Source organism: Xenia sp. Carnegie-2017, unplaced genomic scaffold (genome assembly GCF_021976095.1).
Source record: "Xenia sp. Carnegie-2017 unplaced genomic scaffold, XeniaSp_v1 HiC_scaffold_19, whole genome shotgun sequence".
Taxonomy (NCBI): Eukaryota; Metazoa; Cnidaria; class Anthozoa; order Malacalcyonacea; family Xeniidae; genus Xenia; species Xenia sp. Carnegie-2017.
This window is the reverse complement of record NW_025813481.1, coordinates 9,666,596-9,690,468: the sequence shown is the minus strand read 5'-3', so window position 1 is coordinate 9,690,468 and position 23,873 is coordinate 9,666,596. Positions and strand designations below refer to the sequence as shown.

At 36.2% G+C, this 23,873-nt stretch overlaps 1 protein-coding gene across 3 annotated transcripts in view; it reads right to left on the bottom strand.

Annotated features, from left to right (window-relative positions):
• Positions 1-505: 505 nt before the first annotated feature.
• The window catches only part of LOC124439617 (protein phosphatase 1 regulatory subunit 12A-like), a 33,957-nt gene continuing 10,589 nt past the window's right edge, over positions 506-23,873 (bottom strand). For 2 of the 3 annotated variants that reach the window (XM_046989896.1, XM_046989894.1), the window contains 10 exons: positions 20,012-20,496; positions 17,369-17,586; positions 8,804-8,986; positions 7,895-8,122; positions 4,990-5,136; positions 3,857-3,955; positions 3,262-3,290; positions 3,013-3,169; positions 2,051-2,101; positions 506-1,844 (listed from right to left, as the gene is read on the bottom strand). In XM_046989896.1, the coding sequence (XP_046845852.1) occupies positions 1,749-1,844; positions 2,051-2,101; positions 3,013-3,169; positions 3,262-3,290; positions 3,857-3,955; positions 4,990-5,136; positions 7,895-8,122; positions 8,804-8,986; positions 17,369-17,586; positions 20,012-20,496 (1,693 nt within the window). In that variant the 3' untranslated portion in view covers positions 506-1,748. The remainder of the gene's footprint in view (positions 1,845-2,050; positions 2,102-3,012; positions 3,170-3,261; positions 3,291-3,856; positions 3,956-4,989; positions 5,137-7,894; positions 8,123-8,803; positions 8,987-17,368; positions 17,587-20,011; positions 20,497-23,873) is intronic. The other variant, XM_046989895.1, reaches the window with a different exon arrangement.

Genomic DNA, 23,873 nt, shown 5'->3' with positions numbered 1-23,873 from the left:
CAGATTATGTTATGCAGCAGTTATTTGAGAATTTAAGTAACTATAATCTCTTCTCCATTTTTGCCAGTTTCGGGCATCTTTCTCTATAAGCTAAGTTTTTTTATCCTCTCTTTTTACTTCATTCTTCGTATTCCTTCCGTGTCTTTAGTTACCATCCTCTAGTCCAACCTCATAGACGTTGGGGCGAACTCTCGAGCTGGTGCAAACACTGGACTTTCAGTCACAGATTTGCACTGAGCTGCTCTTGAGTTCTTCAAGTTCTCCTCAGTTTTCATATAAGCCTGAGCAAACACGGTAAACATTACCTATTTCTTAATGAAAACAAGCCCCTCCCCCCCTCCTCCCATGATTAATCTTTCCCGAGACCTGTCAAATTCGTAAAACCTTCAATACAAACGCGAAACAAAACAAAATCAAGTGCAGTAAATGAAGGCAATGGTCTACGAGATCCTACGGCGTGAAGATGATTCGTCAAAATCTTAGTTTACTGATTCGATTCAACGTGTACAAAACATATCAATTTTATTTACAAATACAAAATATTTCAAGTAGATATAGTACGAGACTCTGTAAGCACATTTGTCTATAGCAGTGTTCGTGTGTCTATTTCTGAAGCTTGCAGTCGATAAACTTCTGATCTTACAAAATAGTCGCTCATATTCAGTTCATGCGTAACATGTTAGGTGCGAGAAACGAGTTTCGGTCGTTTTCACCACAGATAAATAATCACAATAGCAACACCATGATTATCTCGGTTGAATCAAGCAACCTTGCAAAAAGGACGCAGGAATCGACGTTGAATTTAGCGACAATAGATACCAATAGAAAGGTTACAAATAATTGTATAAAAAACATCCGCGCCCCCGAAAACGACTTACAGAAAAGCAACCAAAATCGATTCTCGCACATTTTTGTCAAAGCCGACACCCGTTTAATTACAATAGAGATCTTCATAAAGAAGGCATATTATGCGATTTTGTAACCTATCGACCATTCCACAAAGTACAATATATGTCTTTCACAAATTAATCAAAAGACCAAGTGAATAAACAAAAAAACTGAACACAAGCCGCAGACATTACCACAAATGACAAGAGCTGCTTCAAATTTAGTGTTTAACAAGATTCAATAGCCATCAGTTTCTCCACCACCGATTCGCCATGAAAAAAAATCTCCTCCAAATATATAAGGTTTGTGTTCGTGGTTACTATCTATTCATTAAATGCTTTGAGCAGCCAACCCAGGCAAGCAAGTTTGCGAACAACACAACCAGAAAATTTGATATATAAGTCGTCTTTTCGTTCAGTACGCAAAGCAAAACGACGAAAATTCCAAGGAAATTTGCCTGGGTTAGCCACGGAAAGCGAATCCACGTTGCTCGATCACTTAATCCGTATTTTGCACGTTTAGATTGTGGTGATGTAATGCTTATACATGTAAAGTTGTGATAGAACATATTAGCCGAGAAAATAATTTTGTAGCTACCTATAGTGTTAAAATACACCTAAAATAATTCTTTCCATCTTCTTATTTCCTCTAATTGTGCTAAAACACATGTGATATTCAACGCATTACATGCCATCCAAAACAATTCAGTGCACGAAATCTTTAGCCACGCGATAATTGCGCCGATTTGCCGCTTGAAGACATCTTTTCACAAACAAGAAGTACTTTATAAAATTGCATATATGTGCGCACGCGCATTCCACGCGGTCTGACTTTCGTGATTCTTCAACGCGATACAATATTCACGTGGGTGTTCGCGACAGCTTACTAATTACTCGAATAAGTGCACCGTTTTCGTCTTTAAGTCTTTTGTTGTCTTCTCGGAGATCATTTAGTTGCTAAAATACAGCAAAAAAAGCAACGAATATCAGTTTCGTACATGATTTTGTGCAAAAAAAAAAAAAAAGGAACGACGTTTTGTCTTTATGATTACAAAGTATTTGTAGCTGAAATTTTCTTCACAACTTGTCTATCCTTTTCAATATACGCACAACTTTCAAATCACTAAAATTTAAATCAACGCTATACCTAAACTAAAGTTTACCTTTAAGTCATCCTCCATATTCTCTAATTTTCGCTCTAACTTATTTTTCTCCTAAACAAAAATAAAAAAACAGTGAAATACGAGCAACTCGACAAAATCAATGACTAAACTTGTTTCTCGCATTGTTTCAGCTAGAAACACTACTTGTTCTCTGCGTTGCAAACATTTTTACGGACAAAATAGTACTTTTCTGAGATTCCAAAATAGAGTTACAAACTACGATGAAGCCGCTTGCACAGGCATACCGCTTTTAAAAAGATATAAATCAAAAATGCCAAATGGGGATGTGCCGGATACCGGATGGTACGAACGGCAGTGTACCGGATAAAGTTCAAGAAAAAACGATAACCGCATACCAGATGTAAGGCTTATTAGCTGGTAAAGCTGCGAATGTAAGGCCCCGTTTACACTATAGAATATTCAACCTACTACTATTGCTATCGTAACAGATTGAATATTCTTTATATTAAAAGGCAGTGAAATTGTTCAACGTCAGAAACACAATCTAAAAACTAAATCTATCAACTTAATAAGTTTTTACTTCCAACGGTTACACCTTTAAAGCAAATGAAGATGTCGTGATGAGCGAATCCAGTATGGTGTAAACGCAGCCTAAGTCTTCCATATTGTCTTATAAATTTTAATGTTGCAATATATTAACAGCATCCTAATTTAACAATAACATTCTGCTTCCTAAAAGGCAGTAAAAATTTTCCCATATATTACAGAATATAGGATGCCAGTACGCGGATCCAGCACATCCCTCATGCTATAGCAATCTAAGAATAGCGATTGTTCTGACGATCCCTTTGTTTTTCGCTCGAGCAGATACAACCCTCGACCTTCGCTCTCGAGCTTGAAATGATCTGCTCTCGAGTTCTCCCGAAGGTCTTCTCAGTTTGCATAAGCCTGTGCAAAAACAGTAAACATCTTTTATTTCTTAAATAAAGCATAAGGAATACCTGAACTGTTTTTTCTAGCTTAGTTTTGGTCTCATCTAATTCAATTTGCGTCTCACGTAGTTTATCTTGTAGTGTATTTACGTCACTATTCGACTTGCTGTCGGATATTCTAGACGAATTTTTAAACCGATCTGTTGTGGACGTCGAAGTGACCGTCCTGTAAATAATTTGAAAATATAACGTTAAGTGAGACGCGATACATAAAAAATCAATACAAAAAACAACCTACAAAAAGTTTATTAATCATACCTTCCAGCACGTATCCTATCCACTTGACTCTGAAAAGCGAGAAAAAAATATCGATTATTCAATCTTCGAGCGAAGCATCCTTGGAGAAATACTAATAATGGCATGAATAATAAAACTAATCCTCGAATGTTGTTCACCGACCGTCCAACATGCACAACAAAAATGTTTAAGAAATATCTGAACACAAATATATTATTGTATACAGTAACTGTAACTTCAACAGTATAGTTTGGGAACCACGGATGGATGTAGGGAAGGGGGAGGTGTGCGCAGATTTCCATACGAAATACTAATAAAAAAAATTATGAAAGAGCAATGGTGAGTGGTGTTGAATGGAGCACAATTTCAAAAATTTCACAAATATAATACGGCAACTGAGATGCAACGGCAAGTTGCCACCGAGATCTTATGTTAACTAAAGCACGACCCCCACCTTCAAAACCACGGTGCATCCATCGCGGTCGGGAAACTGGGACCACGCAAACGCACACCACCAATGATGAGTTTTTGCACGATAAATGGACGAAAATACAAACCACAAAATTTAAATCGTGAAGCATGTCGAACGTAAGTCATTTAAAAACTGCATTCTTACCCTAGTCTCTTCTTTAGGTTTTTCTTTCTCTTCGATATCTTCGTTCATCATTGTGTTCTTCTTTGCTTCTTGAAGCTCGTCTGGCTCGTCTTCATCGCTCTGTAATCCAGACAAACAAATTGAGGAAACGCCGGCTTTGTTATACTACACGACAAAAATATAAGGCTAAAACAAAAACAGGTTAGAGCGAAACTTGTAGCAATGTACTTTATAAAATTCTATCGGTAATTACTTGACATCATCATTGTGAAGGCTGATGGCAGCACGCAGAGTGTTATGATAAGCATGCATAATTGGCGCATACATGCAGGCATCATTCATAAAAAAATAATATTGTATAGTGCATCGTAATATTAGCCTCTAATAAATGTTGAAGCCGGAAATCAGTGTGCTTTTGAAGTGGCGGCTATTACCGTAGTACCGTTTATCATCCATCTTCATATTTTCAGAGATAAACTATTCACCAAATGTTTACAAAGATTGCTTTCCACTGTGTTAAAAACTTCTTCCTAGTGTCTGTGCCAGTTGTTCATGGTGCAACTAAATGTAATTCATTTTTGAAGGAGCTAGACTGCATTTTGACGATAACCTTATGGTACTTACGCAGTGTAATGCAAGGAAAACATAGCATCGCTCTCCAACAAAGATTTACCAGAAAACTACATGTATTTTTACTATTAAACAACAAAAGATTCTCATCCTTTAAGACATCACAATGCATGACCATAATACAATAACAATTGGTGAACAAAGTACCAACCGACTGAGGTGTAGTGTCGTTTGTATTCCGAATTGAACGATATCCTTTATGGTTGTAGAAAATTCCATCCGTGACACATCTTTGGTTTCACTCGCATTAACAAAATTTACCGTTATACGTCATATTATAGTACTGAACACAGTAACATGCTTATATAATATGCAACAAAGTGGGTACTAAAGTAATGGCGGCCTTTGTCGAGTTCCGGCGTCAGCGGTAATCACGCATGCGTTATCCAGTAGTATTTACATATTAATGGTACGCATAGCTTGCCCAAAGATAGAACGTTTCATTGCGTCCACTCTCAAAATAACCGCGAAACATAACTGATCTACAATCACAATACAATAAAAAAGATCAATTACGAACTTACCTCAGAAGGCATGTATGCCACTCCAGTTGATCTTCTTTTCTCACGAGGTCTGCGACTCTTTCTAACGCGAGATGCAGATTTATCAACGGACTCTTTTTCGGTCTCTTTCTCTTTTTGTTTTTCCTTTTCACTCTGGTTTTCGTTTTCCTAAAGTCACGAAAGAGAAATTTTACGTTAAAGCAAAAGAATGATAATTAATTTTGTACTGAACGATTTAAAAGGTAATTCGCTTTCGTGAATTATCCATACGATAACGAATCCGCATCTGTTGATTATCTACACGAGAAACAATCCAAAATCGTACACAATACGAAGACGGCCGTTTGTACGACAACTTTAGTGCTAGCGGAATATTAAACAATTATTGGATGAGGTTGAGCACGATATGAAGAATTAATCAGACTGAGGTCGATGTTATCTGTCGAAGCAAAGCTGGTTTCAATAATTGTTTTGTTCACTTCAACTAATTGAATTATTATTAAAACATATCAATACAAAACATTTTTCACACCTTCGCTAATTTGTTTTGTCAGACGGTCAATTCAAATGTTGTAAAAACGTTCAATGCCAGCTTGGCCGCTTTATTGTTTTCAGCATCGTTTTCCTTTAAAAGCTTTCGCATAGTTTTTAGAAACTGTTGCAAACGTCGCTGTTGTTTGATTTTTCTTCAAAATCGGCTTTTAATGGCGTAAATAAATGTAGACACTATTATTTCTAGATATGACGTCATACCTACAGATATCGAGAATTATTTGAAGGTAATTATTGACAAATCAAAAGCGACATTGCTTACATAGTGAATAATAATAATAAATTATTGGATGAGGTTGAGCATGATATCAAGAATTATTCAGACAGATGTCATTATTATCTGTCGAAGCGATGCTGAGACGGATAACATTGACAGAGGTCTGAATAATTCTTGATATCATGCGAAACACGTATTCCGTAATTGTTTTATTATTCACTAAATATTATCAAAACATATCAAAATAAAACATTTTTCAAACCTTCGCTAATTTGCTTTTGTCAGACGGTTTATTCAAGTTCGTCTCGTTTAAATATGTTGTAAATGTTTTCAAAGCCAGCTTCGCCGCTTTTTTAGTGTTTTCCGCATCCTTTTCCTTTAAAAGCTTTCACATCGTTTTTAGAAACTGTGGCAAACATCGCTGTTGTTTAATTTGTTTTCAAAACCCGTTTTTAAGGGCGGCCATATTTGTAGAAACTATTATCTGTAGGTTATGACGTCATAGAATGCTCACAAAGTGGATAATATTATTCATTACATGTTTGTAAATGATGATCGTCCAGGTTAATAAAGTCCTGAGAAGGACTGTTTTTGTTGTTGTTGACTGACGTTTCGACAACCTTAGCGGTAGTCATCTTCAGAGTCAAATGAGTTGTTACGTCAGGTAGTCAGTTACGTCAGGTAGTCATTTGAGACTACCGCGATATCATGCGACAATTCTATTCCGACAAAAATATACAATAGTTGAGATCATAAAGAGAATTTTTAAAAGCTTAAACAGACAAAAAGATCAAATTTACGATGAAATATTGTATCTATTACTGCTTGAGATAATATATGAATTTAACAAACGTCGTATTTTTTGGTGCCCGAATTCATATGTGATGTAGTCAGCCGTACTAGGAATTTATTTAAGATGTGAACAATTAGGACCACGTATAATTTTCTATAACAACAGTTCGGTCAACTCTTTCCATGATAGTTTGGATTTGCATGTTTCAAACTTGCTACCAAATATGGTCAAGGCTCGATTGACACGTATACCAGATGAGCAAAAACATAAAAAGCGTAGCATACTACCGATTTATTAAATCTGACAATAGCAGATGTTTACTTTGCTTATGCAAACTACATCCTCTTGACATTGATAATTACATTTAAAGTACATTTTACCATAAAAATAACGTCAAGAGCATCAAGTAAATACAAAAATATGGCGATTAAGGTGAACAAATCAAACAGCTATAGCATCAATCAGATATAAAGCTCCATTATTTTGAGAATTTCTAGTGTGCGAAAATTGTTGTTTCCATAGAAACTGAAAGCTTTTTATATAGCAGTTCAAAAGGTTTTTTGAACCCGCGAATTAAGACAGACTAGCCATCAAGAGATATTCGATACTCACTCCTTAATGTTTGAGTTTGTGATTTTTGCCAAGTCAAGGTTTTATGGTATAATCAAAATATTTGTCAACGGTCGAAATGGATAACAGCTCCGGACTCCGGTGTCGGAGTTGTCATCATGGAAGGATTTTCATTTAGACAATTCAAGGGTCTAGTAGTGAAGCTATAGAAGATTGTGTAGAAAGTTGAAATTTTGCCCTGAAAAACTCAGTTCAAATGTACTACTGATTTATTTTGCTAAAAATGGAGGTGGGGGTTAGACTGTTTCTTAGAGGGGTGAACAACTTGTTTACGGGATGAAATTTTTGGGGGAGTGGCACCGCCTGCACATCTCAAGTAAATACGTCCATGGCTGTCATCCATTTTTTTTGGGAGACGAACAAAACCTTAGAAGCTTGGCTAGAAATGTTTGTCAATTCATTTAAAAAAACCTTTAAAATCAAAAGTTAAAAAAGCACAACGAAAAAATCTCAAAATTAGCACAGTCGCACTTCAGAGTTTTCCACCGAATTTGTTAAACCAAATTTCGCCACACTAGCCATTGGTGATCTTTTGAGACAATAAAAAATTCGTGTCATAGGCGCCTTAATAACTTTGTATTGACGTTTGTATTGTTTGATCATGTCGATTAGCAGAGCAATGTGATTAAAATTTTCATCATCCATTGCTTTGATGAAATTACTACTTTCTAATTACCATTACTTTAATGAACTATCAAATTAAGAATTAATTAAACGCTTTATGTATACATCACCTTTTCCTTCTCCGCTTCTCTTTGTCGTTCCTTTTCCCTTTCGCTAATACGACTTGAGAAGTTGTCGGAGCTGGTGGACCGAAGGTAACTGGAAGTATATCGACTTGACGTTGTATCACGTGTCGATGTATCACGCGACGAAGTATCACGTGATGAGCTATCGTGGGTCGGATCGCCCCGTAATCGACGCCTGCTCGTGTACGACGATGTACTCGTTTCATTTTTATCCTGTAAAAACATAAAAATCGTTAATAATGGAGAAAAAACTTAATTTTTTTTTAACAGATTAACAAACATCGTCGTCATTCTTAACTCCACTGTACGAACCACAGTGATAGAGGATAGTAGTAAATTCAACAGAAAGAAACATGTTTTAACAACATACCCGTAATAATGTTTGTATATGTAATTGGTTAAGGTTATTAGAGTCCCGAGAACGAATGTTGGTGTTGACTTACGTTCCGACAACCTAGCCTTGACTCTGAAGACGACTACCGCTATGGTTGTTGAAACGTCAGTCAACAACAACAACAACAGTCCTTCTCAGGACTTTTCTAACTGGACGACCTACATTTACAAACATGTAACGATACTTCCGTGTTCAAACCATTTCCTTTACACACGTAATTAAAAAAAGCTGAGACACAATCCTGGGTTGCTTTCAACCATTCGTTTTATTTGCATTATACATTTAAACAAGTGGGTGAATGAAATAAATAAAAAAATAGCGAGGTTTTAAACTATACTATCGTTAACTTGCTAAAATCAACAAACAACGTCAGACAACAACAAAAGAATGCAAAATGCAAAATCACAAAAAAAAACTACAGACAACTCGGTTGCAAGACATCAATAAAGTAAAAAGTAAAATAAAAGTAAAAGAAAAGATTAAAGTCAAAGATTTTTCACCTTATCTCGGTCGGAATAGATAGTGGACCGACCAGAGATGTTATTCCGCCGAGTGGTAGACGAATCAACATCGTTCAACTTCGACTTGTCGTCGTCGAAGTTTCTCGATGACGGTCTCACCCGAGATGTATACGATGACAACTTGGAGTCTCGAAGCTGAGAGCGATAACTTGGACGAGATTCCTAACAAATCAATGCACGATAATTAGATCAGTACGAAAAATATAGTTTCTGAAAACATAGTAATATCTGTTGCGATGAGCTTAACTTGAGCACGTTGGCCACACAGATACTGGGTTAGAGAAACGATATTCGAAACAAAGTGATAACAGACTTTTGATTATTTTGGCTACAGGTTTTTTTGGCAGATTTTATGGTGGTTTTAACAAATGAACAGATATACTTTTCATGCAGCGTTTTCCCATTCAAGGCACCCATTCCCTCGGTTTCAAAAATCACAGCTTTTATTTTGACAGGAAAAGTTGTTTTTCCAAACTTCGAGACGAAATGACATTAAGGCCCATAAACACCATAAGAAGCTCAGAGCAACAAGAATACAACAGAAAATAAATTTTGGTTCAGAAATAAGAGGACTACATCCAGAAAAAGATGTTTTATCACAATTTGAAGAATATAGGAGTACCGAAAAAACAAAATTAAGTCGAAAATGCTGCTTATTACAATCGATGAAACTTTCTCACTTCTACGGTAACTGTGAAGAATGCAAAACCGAGCATATGGCCTACACAGGATGTGCGCGTTATTCAAATCATCTAAAGCATCGTTAAATTGCTTCCCTATGAGTACTGGGGGAAAAACCGAATGAAAATATTTCACGACAAAATCAGATATCTGGAGGCACGAAGTTGTGAAATCGTAGAATATATCGACTTTCTACAGCTTGTGAGAATTGTAATTTTTTATCGACTACAATCAATTCTGTTGAAAAAGGCATTGTTTTGACTATTCACCTCGATTCGCACGTCTGCAAAAATGTGCTAATTAAATGCTGATATATGGCACACTGAAATACGAATGACACACAAATAGACAAGAAAACACTTATTTGTTACTTAAGACATTTTCTGCTAAGTGCATCTCTACAAGCAAATAAAATGCAAAACCCAATGTTAACTTTAAAAGACCATACGTTTACATAATGGCTGGCTTCGACACATCACAATTTGTTAAGCGACGTTAATTAAATCGCAATGTAATGTCAACACAATACATTCTGTTTTCTAATAGTTAAGTATTTTTCAAGACGGCTGTTGCTAAAAACGAGTTCCAAGCACTTTCTGTGAAAAGGAATAGTGAATGTAGTGATCATTTGAACGTGAAATATTGAAATTATCGGCTTCTTTGCCATCAAAAACACTTAACTCCTTTCAAACGCTGAACAGAAGAATTCATATACATAAGTAAATGCCTGTACTCTGTGTCCTCTCGAGTTCTAAGGGTTCTGTTTACGATGAAATTAAAATCAAAGCGCAAATAATTTACTTACCATTGACGCTAAAAGATGAAAAACAAATGAAGCGCAGCCGTAATGTCCAAGCGCTTATTTATGAAATATTACACAAACAGCATGATTTCAACAAGCACTGTAATACAAGGTCGCAATCAAGCTGTATGCATCTCGGATTGCAAACGCAGCTAATCTTATTCAAAGTTCAAGGGCTATCTGATTGCCATCGCTCAAAAGAAGATTCACACACATCAAAAAAATGGCAGATAACTTTTCGCTTATCTAGATCAGCGATGATAAGACAAATCAACTTTGATTGCTATTAAGAATGTATTTTCCCGTTATTTGAGAAAATATTGGTACATCCAAGTAGCACGTACACACACACAAACAAGAATTTTCTACAATACACTATTTGCGCTTATATAAAGGATCATGAAAAAATAGAAACAGAGGAACACATATTCTCACTCATTTGAATAACATCATTTTGCCAACTAAAGACTTGAGTAATTAAAATAACAAGAAACGAGATCTGATAATATTGACAGCGGCTTTTAAATAAAATCGAAACAAGAGAAAATGTAAGCGGGATAAATATGTAGAGAGGGATTGTAATGATTCGGCACGATTGTCAATGACGTCATTCTCATCGTGAAATTTTCATTCCCTTATCTTGTTGGCTGTTTATGAACTTGGTACGAAAAAGACATAAATGCACACAGTTTTTTATTCAAAATTAACGAAGCGAAGAGAAGCTGCGACAATACTCGGTTACTTCGCCCTTGCATTGTGATTATAACACTAAGGGTATAGACAATATCTATAGCAACGCAGAACTTAAACTGCATATAAACGATTTGCAATTAACAAGTGGAAAGTTACTTGCAAGCAAGAGCTACACGATGAACAATTCCAACAAGCTTTATACACAAGCATATATACAATGTAGACGGTATGCCAGATTTCCAGTGCGACCAATACGCTTATTTCAATCTTTATGCTTGCAAAGAAAACGTGAGGCGAAGTTCATAAGCTTTGTCAAAGAACTCAAAACAACGAATGGATACAGCTAAGATATCAGCTATAAAAAGTCAGAATTCCAGAGTCAAATTCGAAAGATTCGCGCCGCACACTGCACCAACTTTCAGGAAACAATTTTACAAAACTTTCGCATTTAAAAGGTTATGGGAATTTCTCAAAACAGCAAGCAAAAAAAGAACGTTTGTGAAACGCATTCTGCGTAGATTATCTGTTTGAGAGCAGGTCTACTCCAAAGACTTTAATATTTTTTACGTATTCCCTGTTTTCAACGATACCCGCTTTCGTTGCAGCTCTCGAATTCGGCCACGATATTTTTTTAATGACATTACAGGAAAAGGGACTGCCATCTCTGTCAGGATGTCGTAGATTTCTGTCAACTTGTTTAAATGTTGCTTCTTCATTTACAATTTATGTTCCTGCTGATGTAAAGCTAACTTTATGAATCCCCACTCCACTGTAATGAGATCTACTCATGAAACCCCACTCCAACTTTATGAATCTTTATGAATCCCCACTCCAACTATAATGAGATCACTTGTGGTGATCTCATTATAGTTTGCTGATCACGCACTCGTCTTTTTTTTAAAAATCAAACTTGGACTTGCCAGACATTTCTCTTCTTCATGGCGGTGTTCTTGGTCAAGAATGGTAGATAAATTGTGGTGACATGTTTGTAGATGTAGATCGTCCAGGCTAGTAGAGTCTTGAGAAGGACTGTTGGGTCAAAAACTGTTAACTCTAGATTCACCTTCATGTCTCTGCATGCAGTACGCTTTCAATTATTTGCTATGTAATTTACTTGTCAGTTCGTAATAAGCACTCTGGTCATTTTTAAATCCAAGTTTGGACTTGCCAGTATCTACTTTTCTTTATGGTTGTGTCCATCGTCCAGAGCTATTTAGTTGTGAAGAGTAAATAACTGTTAAGTGTAGATTCACCTTCATATCTCTTGCTTTTAATTCTTTGATGTACTCGGTTCATATTGCCTTTATAACCAATTGCGATCTTTACATAAGCCTTGTGACCGTGCCCAAGACGTCTGCCCAATAAGTTGATGCCTTTTTTTAAAATTTACTTCAGTTTCATTGGAGGTAAAGGTACAGAAAAATTTCTCGCAAGAAATATCGAGGAAAGAGCAAACTGCTTTATAAATTTAGATTGATCTCGCCACGATCGTTTATTGCTTATTTTTCCTTGAGATCATGAGATATAAACTTGTGACTAGCAGAAAATTGGCTTCATACTCTGGTATATGCAGAACATTCCACCATGTAATCTCTTCTACCATTTTATCATTTTCTTTTTTTTATTTATCTCATGACTTCTACCTGTCTTTATCAATTTCTACGTTTTCCTTCCCACTATAGGTATGATGTAGCAGGGATTTTCTGTTACATAGCTTTGTAAAATATCCAAATTTCTACGAACATAATTACAGCATTCTAGTACATACAGCGACTTTTTCGCAATATGAATTGCCAATCATCGGCCGTTTGTTGACTTATAATGCACGTCACAACATCGAATAACATGCTCACTACAAATTTATTTTGAGTTTTTGGGAAAAAAATTAAATTATTTTTCACCTACTGCAACAACTGGAGAAGATGACACGCAGTAATGAGTATCATTTTAAATGTAGAAATATACTACATGCCAACAGGACTCGCGCAGTTTCTTATATAATGGAAGAAATTCTAGAAAATACTGTCAGTTTTTCTTCCTTCGGTTTGTGTCGAAAGACAATAAATAGCAGGTACGTTTGGCACACGCGCAACAATTTGCTTGGCATATTCTAAGAATTTTGCTAAATATACTTCCAGATGCGGAAACGTATCTTAAGTGCTATGTTGACATATTGCACGTCATCAAAATAACATTACATATATGAATAATCAAGTCACACAAGGAATGACAAAAACGTATCAAGACTCGTACTTTATTAAGTGCTTATCTATGCCAAGAAAAGTACTTTATCAATTCTTATCACCATACTACGTCCATTGAGTTTTTTTATTGTCTAACATCAAAATGACAAAATCAATAATACATCGTAAATCACGGTCCTTCTGTTTTCTATAGTCAGAACAAGCGGCAACTTACCACATACGCAAATGAAACACAATGACTAAAGATTTTCTAATTTTTTATATACACACTACATATACGCGACAGTCGTTATACCGCATCTGTTTTCGATGTCTTTATTTGGACGAAGGATTAAAACGACAGAAGTTCATAGAATGACTAACTTCAAATATAATACCATGTATGTAAAGATAATTACATACTGTCATGTATCGATATACCTTATCTATCGTCTTCGTTTTACCGCCTGTCTCATAGACACTCCGTTGCCATAATCCAGACATCATAGAAATGTAACGCGTTGCTCTTCTATATCCCCAATGTGTTCACTTGACATGGTACAAGAGAAAATGAAAGGAAAATGCCAATATATCAAAGTGGCATGAGCTGAAGCGTTTAGCATGGCGATTATTCAAATCCGATAGGGCAAATGAGTTCATAACTTTGCATATTTATCATGTTGTCATTAATTAATCAGATGGCAGATGCAGCTGATGTCAAGGAGATAACGTTCAACATTATTCAAGATACTGTTTGATCAGCAATTCGTAGGAGAACTCTTTGAAGAACTCTGTCAGGGCATGTTCATAAATACAAATGCACGCTCCATTTCTATGATATTCATTTCCTGCAAACTTTGATGGCACATTTTGTTCTAGAAAACATCATTTCGGGGTCATATCACAAGAGCCTCTCTACCAAATTCAGGATCAAAATGGACGTCAAACGTGGTCAAATCACTGGGTCAAATCAACTATATATGCTAATCGTCGATGATGAACTTTGACATAGACCTTGCGCATTTCATAAAGATAAATAAAATAGGCTGACAAAAGAATGCATGTGTATCGAGATTTCCCACAGTTATCTTAAAAGTGTTATAGCATAACCAAAAGAGGTGAGATGATAAGTAAAATATTGTCGAAAGTTGATGATGTACTCTAACCGATTTTATCATTTCAAAACGGTACAAGGAAAACACAATCAAAACAATGAGTTTTTATCGTTCAATATGCATTAATAATACATGTCCTATTTTTGAGATGGACAATATCACGCGTAACGATTTAAACTGTAAACTAAGTATCATTTATCTAAAGTTTCAAAACACTTTGAAAAGAGACAAAAATTGTGCACAAACTCATCCTTGTGAAACAGATTTGTATTTAACTTGGCACTGGCGATGGCAATAAGATATTTCTCTTAACTGATAGAAAACCTTGTGTCTTATGTTTCATGACATGATCCCACTCCGATAACACTGGAAATATTCATAGTATCCAATGTTTTTATCATCATTGTCCTTATGACACATTCTTCCACTATCGATAAAGATTGCATTGGAGAAGATTTTGTCATTTAACTGAACATGTGCATTAGAAAGGTTAAAATATATGTGATGCATGGCTGCAGTTTTGAATATCATTCCCCCACATATTTTTAGGAACCAAATAACAAAGACTGATCATCAGAAATACAAATATAAATTTTAACAAAAATACCAACAAATATACAAGGGTAAAGATTGCCCCCCCCCCCCTCTCCTTACTGAAACGGAACCTGTCTATCATTCTTTGCCATGTTTGGTTTGTGGCTATATATTGTTTTGTGATCTCTGAAGTAGGTCTTGCATCGTACCGCCATTTTAAAACCGCCGGAGCGTGATTACCTTCCCGGCAGCCGGGGCATGTTGGCACCAAACGGTCAAAATAATTGTCATGTGTTGCTTGATTTGGTTTGCATCGCTCTCCAGCACAATCGTACGAAGCGCCACAATAGTTTGCCGAAACAACACATTGGACAAAGAACATTCACTGCAAACCATTTTTATCGCAAGATAGTGGCCAGCCCGTTAACGGGCGATTGATGTTACATCGTATCGAACTGACGTACCATTACGTCAGAATTGGTACAATATTGGACGCGTAGTACTATGATGACTTCTACATACACCACATTTTTTTATGTTTTATACAGTGAATGTTTCTCACTCTCTACTCTTTTGGTTTCAACTCTACAAGGTCGCAACAACAAATCATGTACTTCCATCTAAATTATGTCTAAAGGCCCGTCGTTCACATGATATGATTGTTTCGACGGTCAGATAATTTTTTTGATATTTATATTTGTTTGGATATTTATAGTCGTACAAACAAGCATTTGTGTCATCCAGTACATTCATCGATAGATTTTTCGTAGTTTTGTTCTATTTCAAATCTATGTAATTTGACTAGGCGACTTCCCCTGATCTTGTCGGATGAAAACAGAGGAAGTTCTTTTTCCATGCGATTTTTAGATTTACGGATCCGACTGTCGGAGGCTCACTTTATATGTGCTCGCACGATCCGTTTTTTAATATTCGAAAAAATCGGATCGTGTCAACGGACCTTAACGTATCCTCTAGTCACAAATCACCTTATTTCATCTCCTCTTTCAATGTATCCATATACCCTCAGTTTGGTTCTCCTCTAGGCCTCTATAAAACACCGTACTGTCAAAGCTTGGCGGCCTCTATTTCTATGTTTTTACAATATCTAACATGTGCTGTACTTGATTCTCTCTAACCGTGTAACTCCTAAAGAGCTCGCCATCTTTATGATAGGAACCTGCAGACGTAACTCTTGTCCATTCCTTGGGTACACTAAATAACATGGTCGTGTCACTACCGTCTTGTAAATCCTTTCTTTCTGTTATGCTGATACACTTTGGCACAAAAAATTTACACTCCTCTCTACTCAATCTAGCTGCGTGCGCACGGATTTTTCACCTTCATATCGATCCAAGGTAATCTAATTCCACTGGCTTCTTCATATATACTTCTTATAACCTCGCTGTTCCTGTGATAACCTTCCCTTCGCATACTTAATGATCTTTATTTTCCGCTAATCTTCCGGCCTTATCTTAATAAGTCAAGCGTACCTTTCTCAAGAGTGTTGGTTTCTTCCCAAATGAAATCGCTTCACACATAACGTCTTAGATACTATTATAAATAATCGCCTGTAAATAGCCAAACACTGTACTCTATTTGCTTCTAATTTCAAATCGTAAATCTTAAAGATATTTCACTTTCCAAACATTAGTTCATGTTCCATACAAAAAATTCTTTTTCACACTCCTCCCCCAGTTAAAATCAACCGCGCTTGACGGGGTCAGAGTACATCAATAAGGATATAACATCATCAATCTCCCGATTTCCTACTAAATATCACAATATCTTCGGGAAACATAGTCCATGGGACCTCCTGTTTACTTTCGTCGGTCAGCTAGTCTATCATGTGCAAATAAGAAGGGGGTTCAGAACCTATCCTTGATGCAATCCCATCTCTATCTCGAACTTCTCTGCCATACTTACAGCACATCTTTCTACACCTTTGGTACATATCCTTTATCATTGTAAACTACTTTTTTACCACGCTGGACTTACACAGTTCCACTTTATGCCCTCCATTTAATCAGCACACTTTTCTCTTCAACTCTCAAAGTACTGCCCTCCCCTGCCCCCTTCCTCCACTTCATATAACAATTAGAAGCGAATTCCTTGCATTTTATCGGAACTTGGAAACTAGTGGGTAATGTCAAAAAGTAGATAAACGAGGAATTCTATTTTTACGATTTTAAAATTTATTCAAGGGCACTTCAATTGTCAAACAACTCTAAAGTTTACTTTGAATTACACTGACATTCCCCTGACAACATAGAGATATAAGTTTCGGTTTTTATTAAAGAAGAGAAGGCCTTGCTGGCAAAATTTTTTAGAACTATTTAAAATATGCTAACAGTTTCCAAGCGGTGTGTGGTAAATAAAAAGTCATCGTACTCCGCTTCCGGTATTGTATAAAATATGACGTAATGGTATGCTAGTTCGACCTTAATTGGCTGGCCACAAAAATTAAATTTAACAAACGCGTTGCAAAAAATTTCTGAGTCTACAAAGGCTTTAAAAACAAAAAATATTAAAATCCTACCTCCTCTTTTTTCGAGTTATCTTCGTTTATCTTGCTTGCGTCGTCCGATCCCCTACTGTCCTTACTATCCTCATTGTTAAGGCGCGAAAAATAGCTATTGCTTGTCCATTCAAACAGTTTTCGTCGAGTGTCGAGATCTCTTGTCGTGGAGTCGCCATCTTCACTTCTACTTACTCTGCCACCGCGATTAAGTCCAAACTTATCCGTCTTTGTTGAACCTAAAATATTTGATAGAATAATTCAGTCTTTACTCGCTCAGTCTACATCAACGTACGTCGAATTTAAGAAATTAAAGATGTCTATATGTTTAAGAACAGGCTTATGCAAACCGAGGAGACCTTTGGAAGAACTCGAGAACGGATCAGAGAGTTTTCCCAAACATCTTCAAGGTTTACATAAGCCTGTGCGTTTGCCACTAATAATAAGCCGAACATATAAATTCAAAAAATATTTCAATTTTTCCTCTAACACGTATTCATGGTCAATTTGCAAATTTTCTTTCATTGATTCAATGAATTGAGCTCATATCTGTTTGCGCAGGCCAATAAAAACTCAGCTATAGACCAATCAGCGCAAGCTTTTTATAGTTGTTACTTCAAAAATATGTATTCAAAACGTAGCAACATCCATGCTTGAATGCAAACTTTGACTGCGTTAAGCGTTAAGGTATACAATGGCAACTCGAGCCAACTATTAAAAATCTACTTTTATCTAGAGCCCTATATGAACAAAAGATCCTTAATACTTTACAACACAAATATGATTTTAAAAAAATACACTATTTTAACTTTCGTAGGGCTTCATTTCAATTTCATTCATTTTCTTGGCCGACATAATCTTCTTGCTTAAAAGTACAGTACAATGTTCATTAAATTGTAGGATTGAATGAAATGTCGACTTAACGTGTTCTTTTGAATTTATACCTCAAGGCATGCAATAAAAAACGAGAACAAGGCATAATCTCCATGACGTGCGAACCAGACAAATACGGCAAACCTGACGCTTAATCCTTACTTATCTCTGAAGATGATTAACGTTGTGGAAACGTCAGTCAACATCAACATCAACAGTCCTTCTCAGAGCTCTACTAACCTGCACGATCTACATCTACAAACATGTAACGATACTCCCGGATGCAAACCATTCACTTTACATCATTGAACTAAGTAGATGGAAGGCTTCGTCCGTCTTTATTTTGAAGCCAGTAGAGCCCAGTCTTTAGCGCATTTATAAACACACGGCGATAGAAACGTAAAATAACTTGTACAAACTACGAAGCACCAGAAACAAAACACAAATTCTTCTTTGTCTTAATTTGGCAAACAAAACTTCACAAATGAGACTTAAAACCAAGTATACACACTGATATGTATATTACACTGGATAACGCATCCATATATAAAATATAGTACGATAATTGAAACCGGAAGTTTGAAACGCATCATCCCACTGGTATCGATCTCACTTTACTATACTTTAGTATTACAAAATCACAGTTTTTGCGTTTTATTCGTTCTACAAACTTTTGATTCGAGCAAATTTTTTTTGAAAGGGACAGAACGACCGGCAAAGATATTTAATCCTAAAACGTTTGTCTTCTTGACTTTATAATGGCATAAAATTGAGATGGTACAAAGTCGACCTGCATTGTTTTGAAACAAACTGGAGATTATATGATGCTGCTGCTTCTTAAAAAATGTGGAAATCTTAAAGAATCCAACTACTGCCACCAAAAATTCATTTTACTTATTTAACAACACTTTGTTATTCACATCGCAAAGATCATAATAATTTCAAATTACGTCTTTATTATATCAGTGAAGAAACAAAATAAATCGACATAGACAAGTAATCAGAAAGACATTTTGATGAACAATAGTAAGAATATGCGAAAGTACCTCTCTGTGTGCATTAAGCAAAGCAAAGTTCTCAACCAGTTCCTTTGTGAACAACTTCAATATCCATGAATATATTAACGATAAGAATACCTTTGTTCGTACTTTGTTGTAATTTAAGTATTCATCTTCTAAAAATGCCTCGCACAACTGAAATTGTCCTCGTCACCTTCAACTTTCAAATTTCAATACAACTTGCCATCTTATTTTTCAGTCGTTACAAAGCCAAAAAAAAACAGAGCTTCAGGGTTAAAACTCTCTACCGCCTTACCTCTACATCTCATTAAAATTTTGCCTTAATCAGAAGTTTGTAAAGGGAATAAAAACGCTAAAATTTGTGATTTTGTAATAAAAGTATAGTAAAGTGGGACCGATACCCCCCATGAAGCCAGTAGCAAATTGATCGAACTTCCGGCTTCAATTTTTAAGAGATGCGTTATCCAGTATAATATACATATCAGTGAGTATACACAACTTTTTGACAGTTACATTTTTGAAAAGAGATCCATAGCCGAGCGTAACTAGAAGGAATTTTGCCGTTGTTGTTTGTTTTGGTATGTCTGCGAATGTGCCAAAAACTAAAGAGTGTCTGTAGGTCAATTTTGGCTTCAAAAAACTATTAGGCTTTTCTATTACAGGTAGCCTTCCATCTATTATAGTTCAATGCTACTCGAGAACAGTGTTTGGTTATATTTGCGTATCATAATAGTTTCAATATACGTACAGAGTAAAAGCAATGAACGTTTACCTGTATCTTCTCTCCTCTCCACAGCAGGATATGTCCTAGCTACGCTATTTATTGGTCGTGACGTATAAGAATTGGTTCTAGCGCTGGTCGAAACTGCATTCTTGTTATTCATTGGCAAAAATGTAGGATTTCGAGTTCGAGGAGAGTTCGCGACGGTGGAACCATTTTGCGTAGCTATTGAATTTTTAGGGTTCTTTTCTGATTCGGAGTCGGATTCCGAACCGGGTTTCTTGCTTATAATTTTCGTAGTGGCTCGAAGCATGATCTCCTGGCCTTCGGACGCTTCTTCTGAGGATTCCTCGGACGTTTCTGACTCCTCCGAGTCCGTCTCGGCGCTGCTCGAAGAATGCTTATTATTAGTGGTATCTTCGTGGCTCTCTTTGGGAACATCTTTGGTAGGAGTTATGCGCTCGGAAAGCGCCTTGCGTTCCTGGTTGACGTCCGTCTTTGAGAGTCCCGTGTCTTTTATACGAGTGATGGATCGCCTGGCGAAAGAAGCGTGTATAATGTCAAGACACAATGCAGACAAACGTATTGCGTTGACAAATAGGAAAAACTAGAGGACTATTTCAGTCAATGTTTCGGTAGCTAACAACCATTATGAACACAACATTAGCACAAATTTGTTGAAGAACAGTTGCAGAGGACTATATATTCAAAGAAATGAACTTTGTCTATGATTGTAAATCCTTTAAAATTTAGTTTAAAGAAAGCATTAAAATTACAATTTAGTTTTTGTTTCGTGCAAAGAGAGTTATTGGAGCAACATCACACTAGCAGTTGAACTTCAATTTTGTAGCCACATGTAAGTATTCCTTATGAAATAAATACGAAACTCGAACTAGCGACAAAGGGGCTATGGAGTGTTTAAATGTGATGTCAAAGCAGCATGAAATTAACAGAAATTCCTTTCACTTTTTGGGATTTTCCCCCAACATGGCGACTGACAAAAATTGGTCAATTGATTATTCAACCTTGTATTTTGAGAACAGAACATTGCTTTCACCAAAATGCAAATGTGAAATTTCTCGCCAAGGCACAAGCTACAAGTGCCATTATTACAAGCTATCACATCTCAGAATGCTAAATTTCATTAGCAAAATCCATGGAATATAATGATTGGATTTTCTACCATATGATCGATATTTAATTATAAAATAAAAACAATAAGCGCGTGCGGTGATTGGTCAATAGCCGTGTTTGCATTCGTCAGAGCAAAATAGATCTGAGCTCAAACAATCAAATCAATCGAAACAATCAATCAGTCAAAATTAAAACGTTTATTTTGAATTTGTCTTTTTGGATTTCTGTTATTTTATAAAAGAAATAAAAGATGTTTTTCGTGTTTGCACTGGCTTACGCAAACCTCGGAGATTTTTGTGAGGACTCTCGACAGTCGGTCTCGGGCTTGCACTGATCTGCTCTTGAGTTCTCCGAAAGGTCTCCTTGGTTTGCATAAGCCTGTGCAAACACAGTAAACATCTTTTATTTCTTAAATGAAACTTTAAAATCAAAATAAAATAACCCAAAAAAGGACATGTTATAAACTCATATTTAAGTAATAACTATGACAAGTTGAACTGTAATATTTTCGGTTTTAAAACTAAAAGTGCCCATGGCATATGATTGTTTATTTTTGTAAATAAAAGATCTCCTAAAAGTGTATAGACTCTCTTTTTAATATTAATGTTCGCGTGCTTACTTCTGGAAATATTGAAGTGTTTGTGATATGTAAATTAGGGAGCGCAAGCTCAGTCGTTTCTCAAACAACACATTCGTTATTTGCATTTATTTTAGCCAAATATAAATATTGCTTTATATTAGGTAGGTAATCAGTTTACATAACACTAAAATAGTTTTGATTAAACACAAGCAGGTTTGTAGAAACACTACAAAGATGTAAATCATGACTTTGAAATATGTTATTTAGGAAACTAAGGAACATACGCTCCCTAATTTACACATCGCTGAAACTTTAATGGTTCCAAAACTAAGCATGCAAACATTGATGTTGAAAAGAAAGTCCATCACAGATTTAAGAGATTGTTTACTTAAAACAATAAGCAATTTCGAGAAATAGGCATTGTAAAGAAACCCGATGTTAATTCTTAGTATTTTCTGCCATTTTAGTTTTAAAACGCGTAGGCCTAAGTTTCGTAGATGAATTCTTTAAATGATCGAAAAACTGTGTTCAACTGCTGGTATAAGCATGCTGCTCGTTTTGCGAAATAAATATGCATACATTAAAGTTTAAATCATCATATTAACCACCCACCATGTAGAAACACATGAAACTACAAAACAACTAACATTGTGCTAGATGTTTGTATATGATGATCGTCCAGGTTAATAAAGTCCTGAGAAGGACTGTTTTTGTTGTTGTTGACTGACGTTTCGACAACCTTAGCGGTAGTCATCTTCAGAGTCAAATGAGGAGTAAACGTCAGGTTAGCCGTATTTGTTGTCTGGTTCTTACGTCATTGTATTGTGTGTACAGGAAATGTGCAGGAAATGTGTATTGTCATTGTGGATTAGTGTGAAGTGAAAAATTTTATTTTTAGTTGTGATGTGTGATTTAGGTGTGACGTTTTTAGTTGTAGTGTGTGGGTGTCAATTGTGTATTGTCATTGTGAATTAGTTTGAAGTGTAGTGTTTTTAGTTGATCGTTTGTTTGTATTGTGAATAAGTCGTTTGTAAGGTGCCGGTAATTGCTGTGATCTGTTCAGGGGGGTTTGTTCCAAGTTGGTATACCAACTTTCTAATGTAAGCCGTTGTCTATAGTCAGTACTGTAAGTGATGCATTTTGCCGAGTCCCAGTCAATGTTGTGCTTTGTGATTCGGTGATGTTCGGCAATGTGATTAGTTTTGTCTTGTTTCTTAGTAGCTCGTTTGTGCTCAGTAAGTCTTACGTTTAAGTTCCTGCCAGTTTCCCCGATATAGGAGGCGTGGCAGTCGGAGCAGTTTATTTTGTAAACTGCACCTTGTCGTTCGTTGGGTTGTTCTTTGTCCTTTATGTTCGTTAGTACTTGTCGTAACGTTGTGATTGGTTTATGTGCGACACGTATGTTGTATGGTCGTAAGATACGAGAGATAGTCTCAGACGTACCTTTGGTGTAAGGTATCGTTGCTGTTGTCACTGAGTTGTTCGTTTCGTTGGGTTCGTTGGGTTTGTAAGTGTTGCGTTTGATAAAGTCAGAGTTATAGTTGTTTTTGTCAAAAACACGTTTGAGATAGTTGTTTTCGTTTTGTAGAGCGTCCGGTGAATCACATATGATTTGTGCACGTCTTGTTAATGTTCTGATTGTGGTAGCTTTGTGTGATGTAGGGTTGTAAGATGATTGGTCTAGTATTCGGTCAGTATGTGTTGGCTTGCGATAAACTGTTGTTCCTAGTTTTTGATTGTCATGTTTTACCAAACAGTCGAGAAAAGGAAGAGTTCCGTTTTCTTCGACATCTTTGGTAAATTGTATGTGGCTGTTCTGTTTGTTGATGTGAGTATGGAAGTCATCAATTTCGTCTGCATGTAGTGCTGTGATTGTGTCATCTACGTAGCGAAACCAAAAAGGTAGTGCATGTTTGTAAGTCATGAGTGCCCGTTCCTCTATAGATTGCATTACAATTTCAGCAACTACAACAGAAACGGGCGAGCCCATTGCTGTCCCATGTAATTGTTTGTAGTGTGTTCCTTTGTATTGGAAGTAAGTCGAGGTGATGCAGAGCTCTAGTAACTCCATAATGTCTTCTGTCGGTAATGGCAGTACGTCCGTGGTGTTTGTAATGAGGGTTTTTGTACAAGTAAGTGCCAGATTAAGTGGAATACTGGTGAACAGTGATTTCACATCAAAAGACACTAGTATATAGT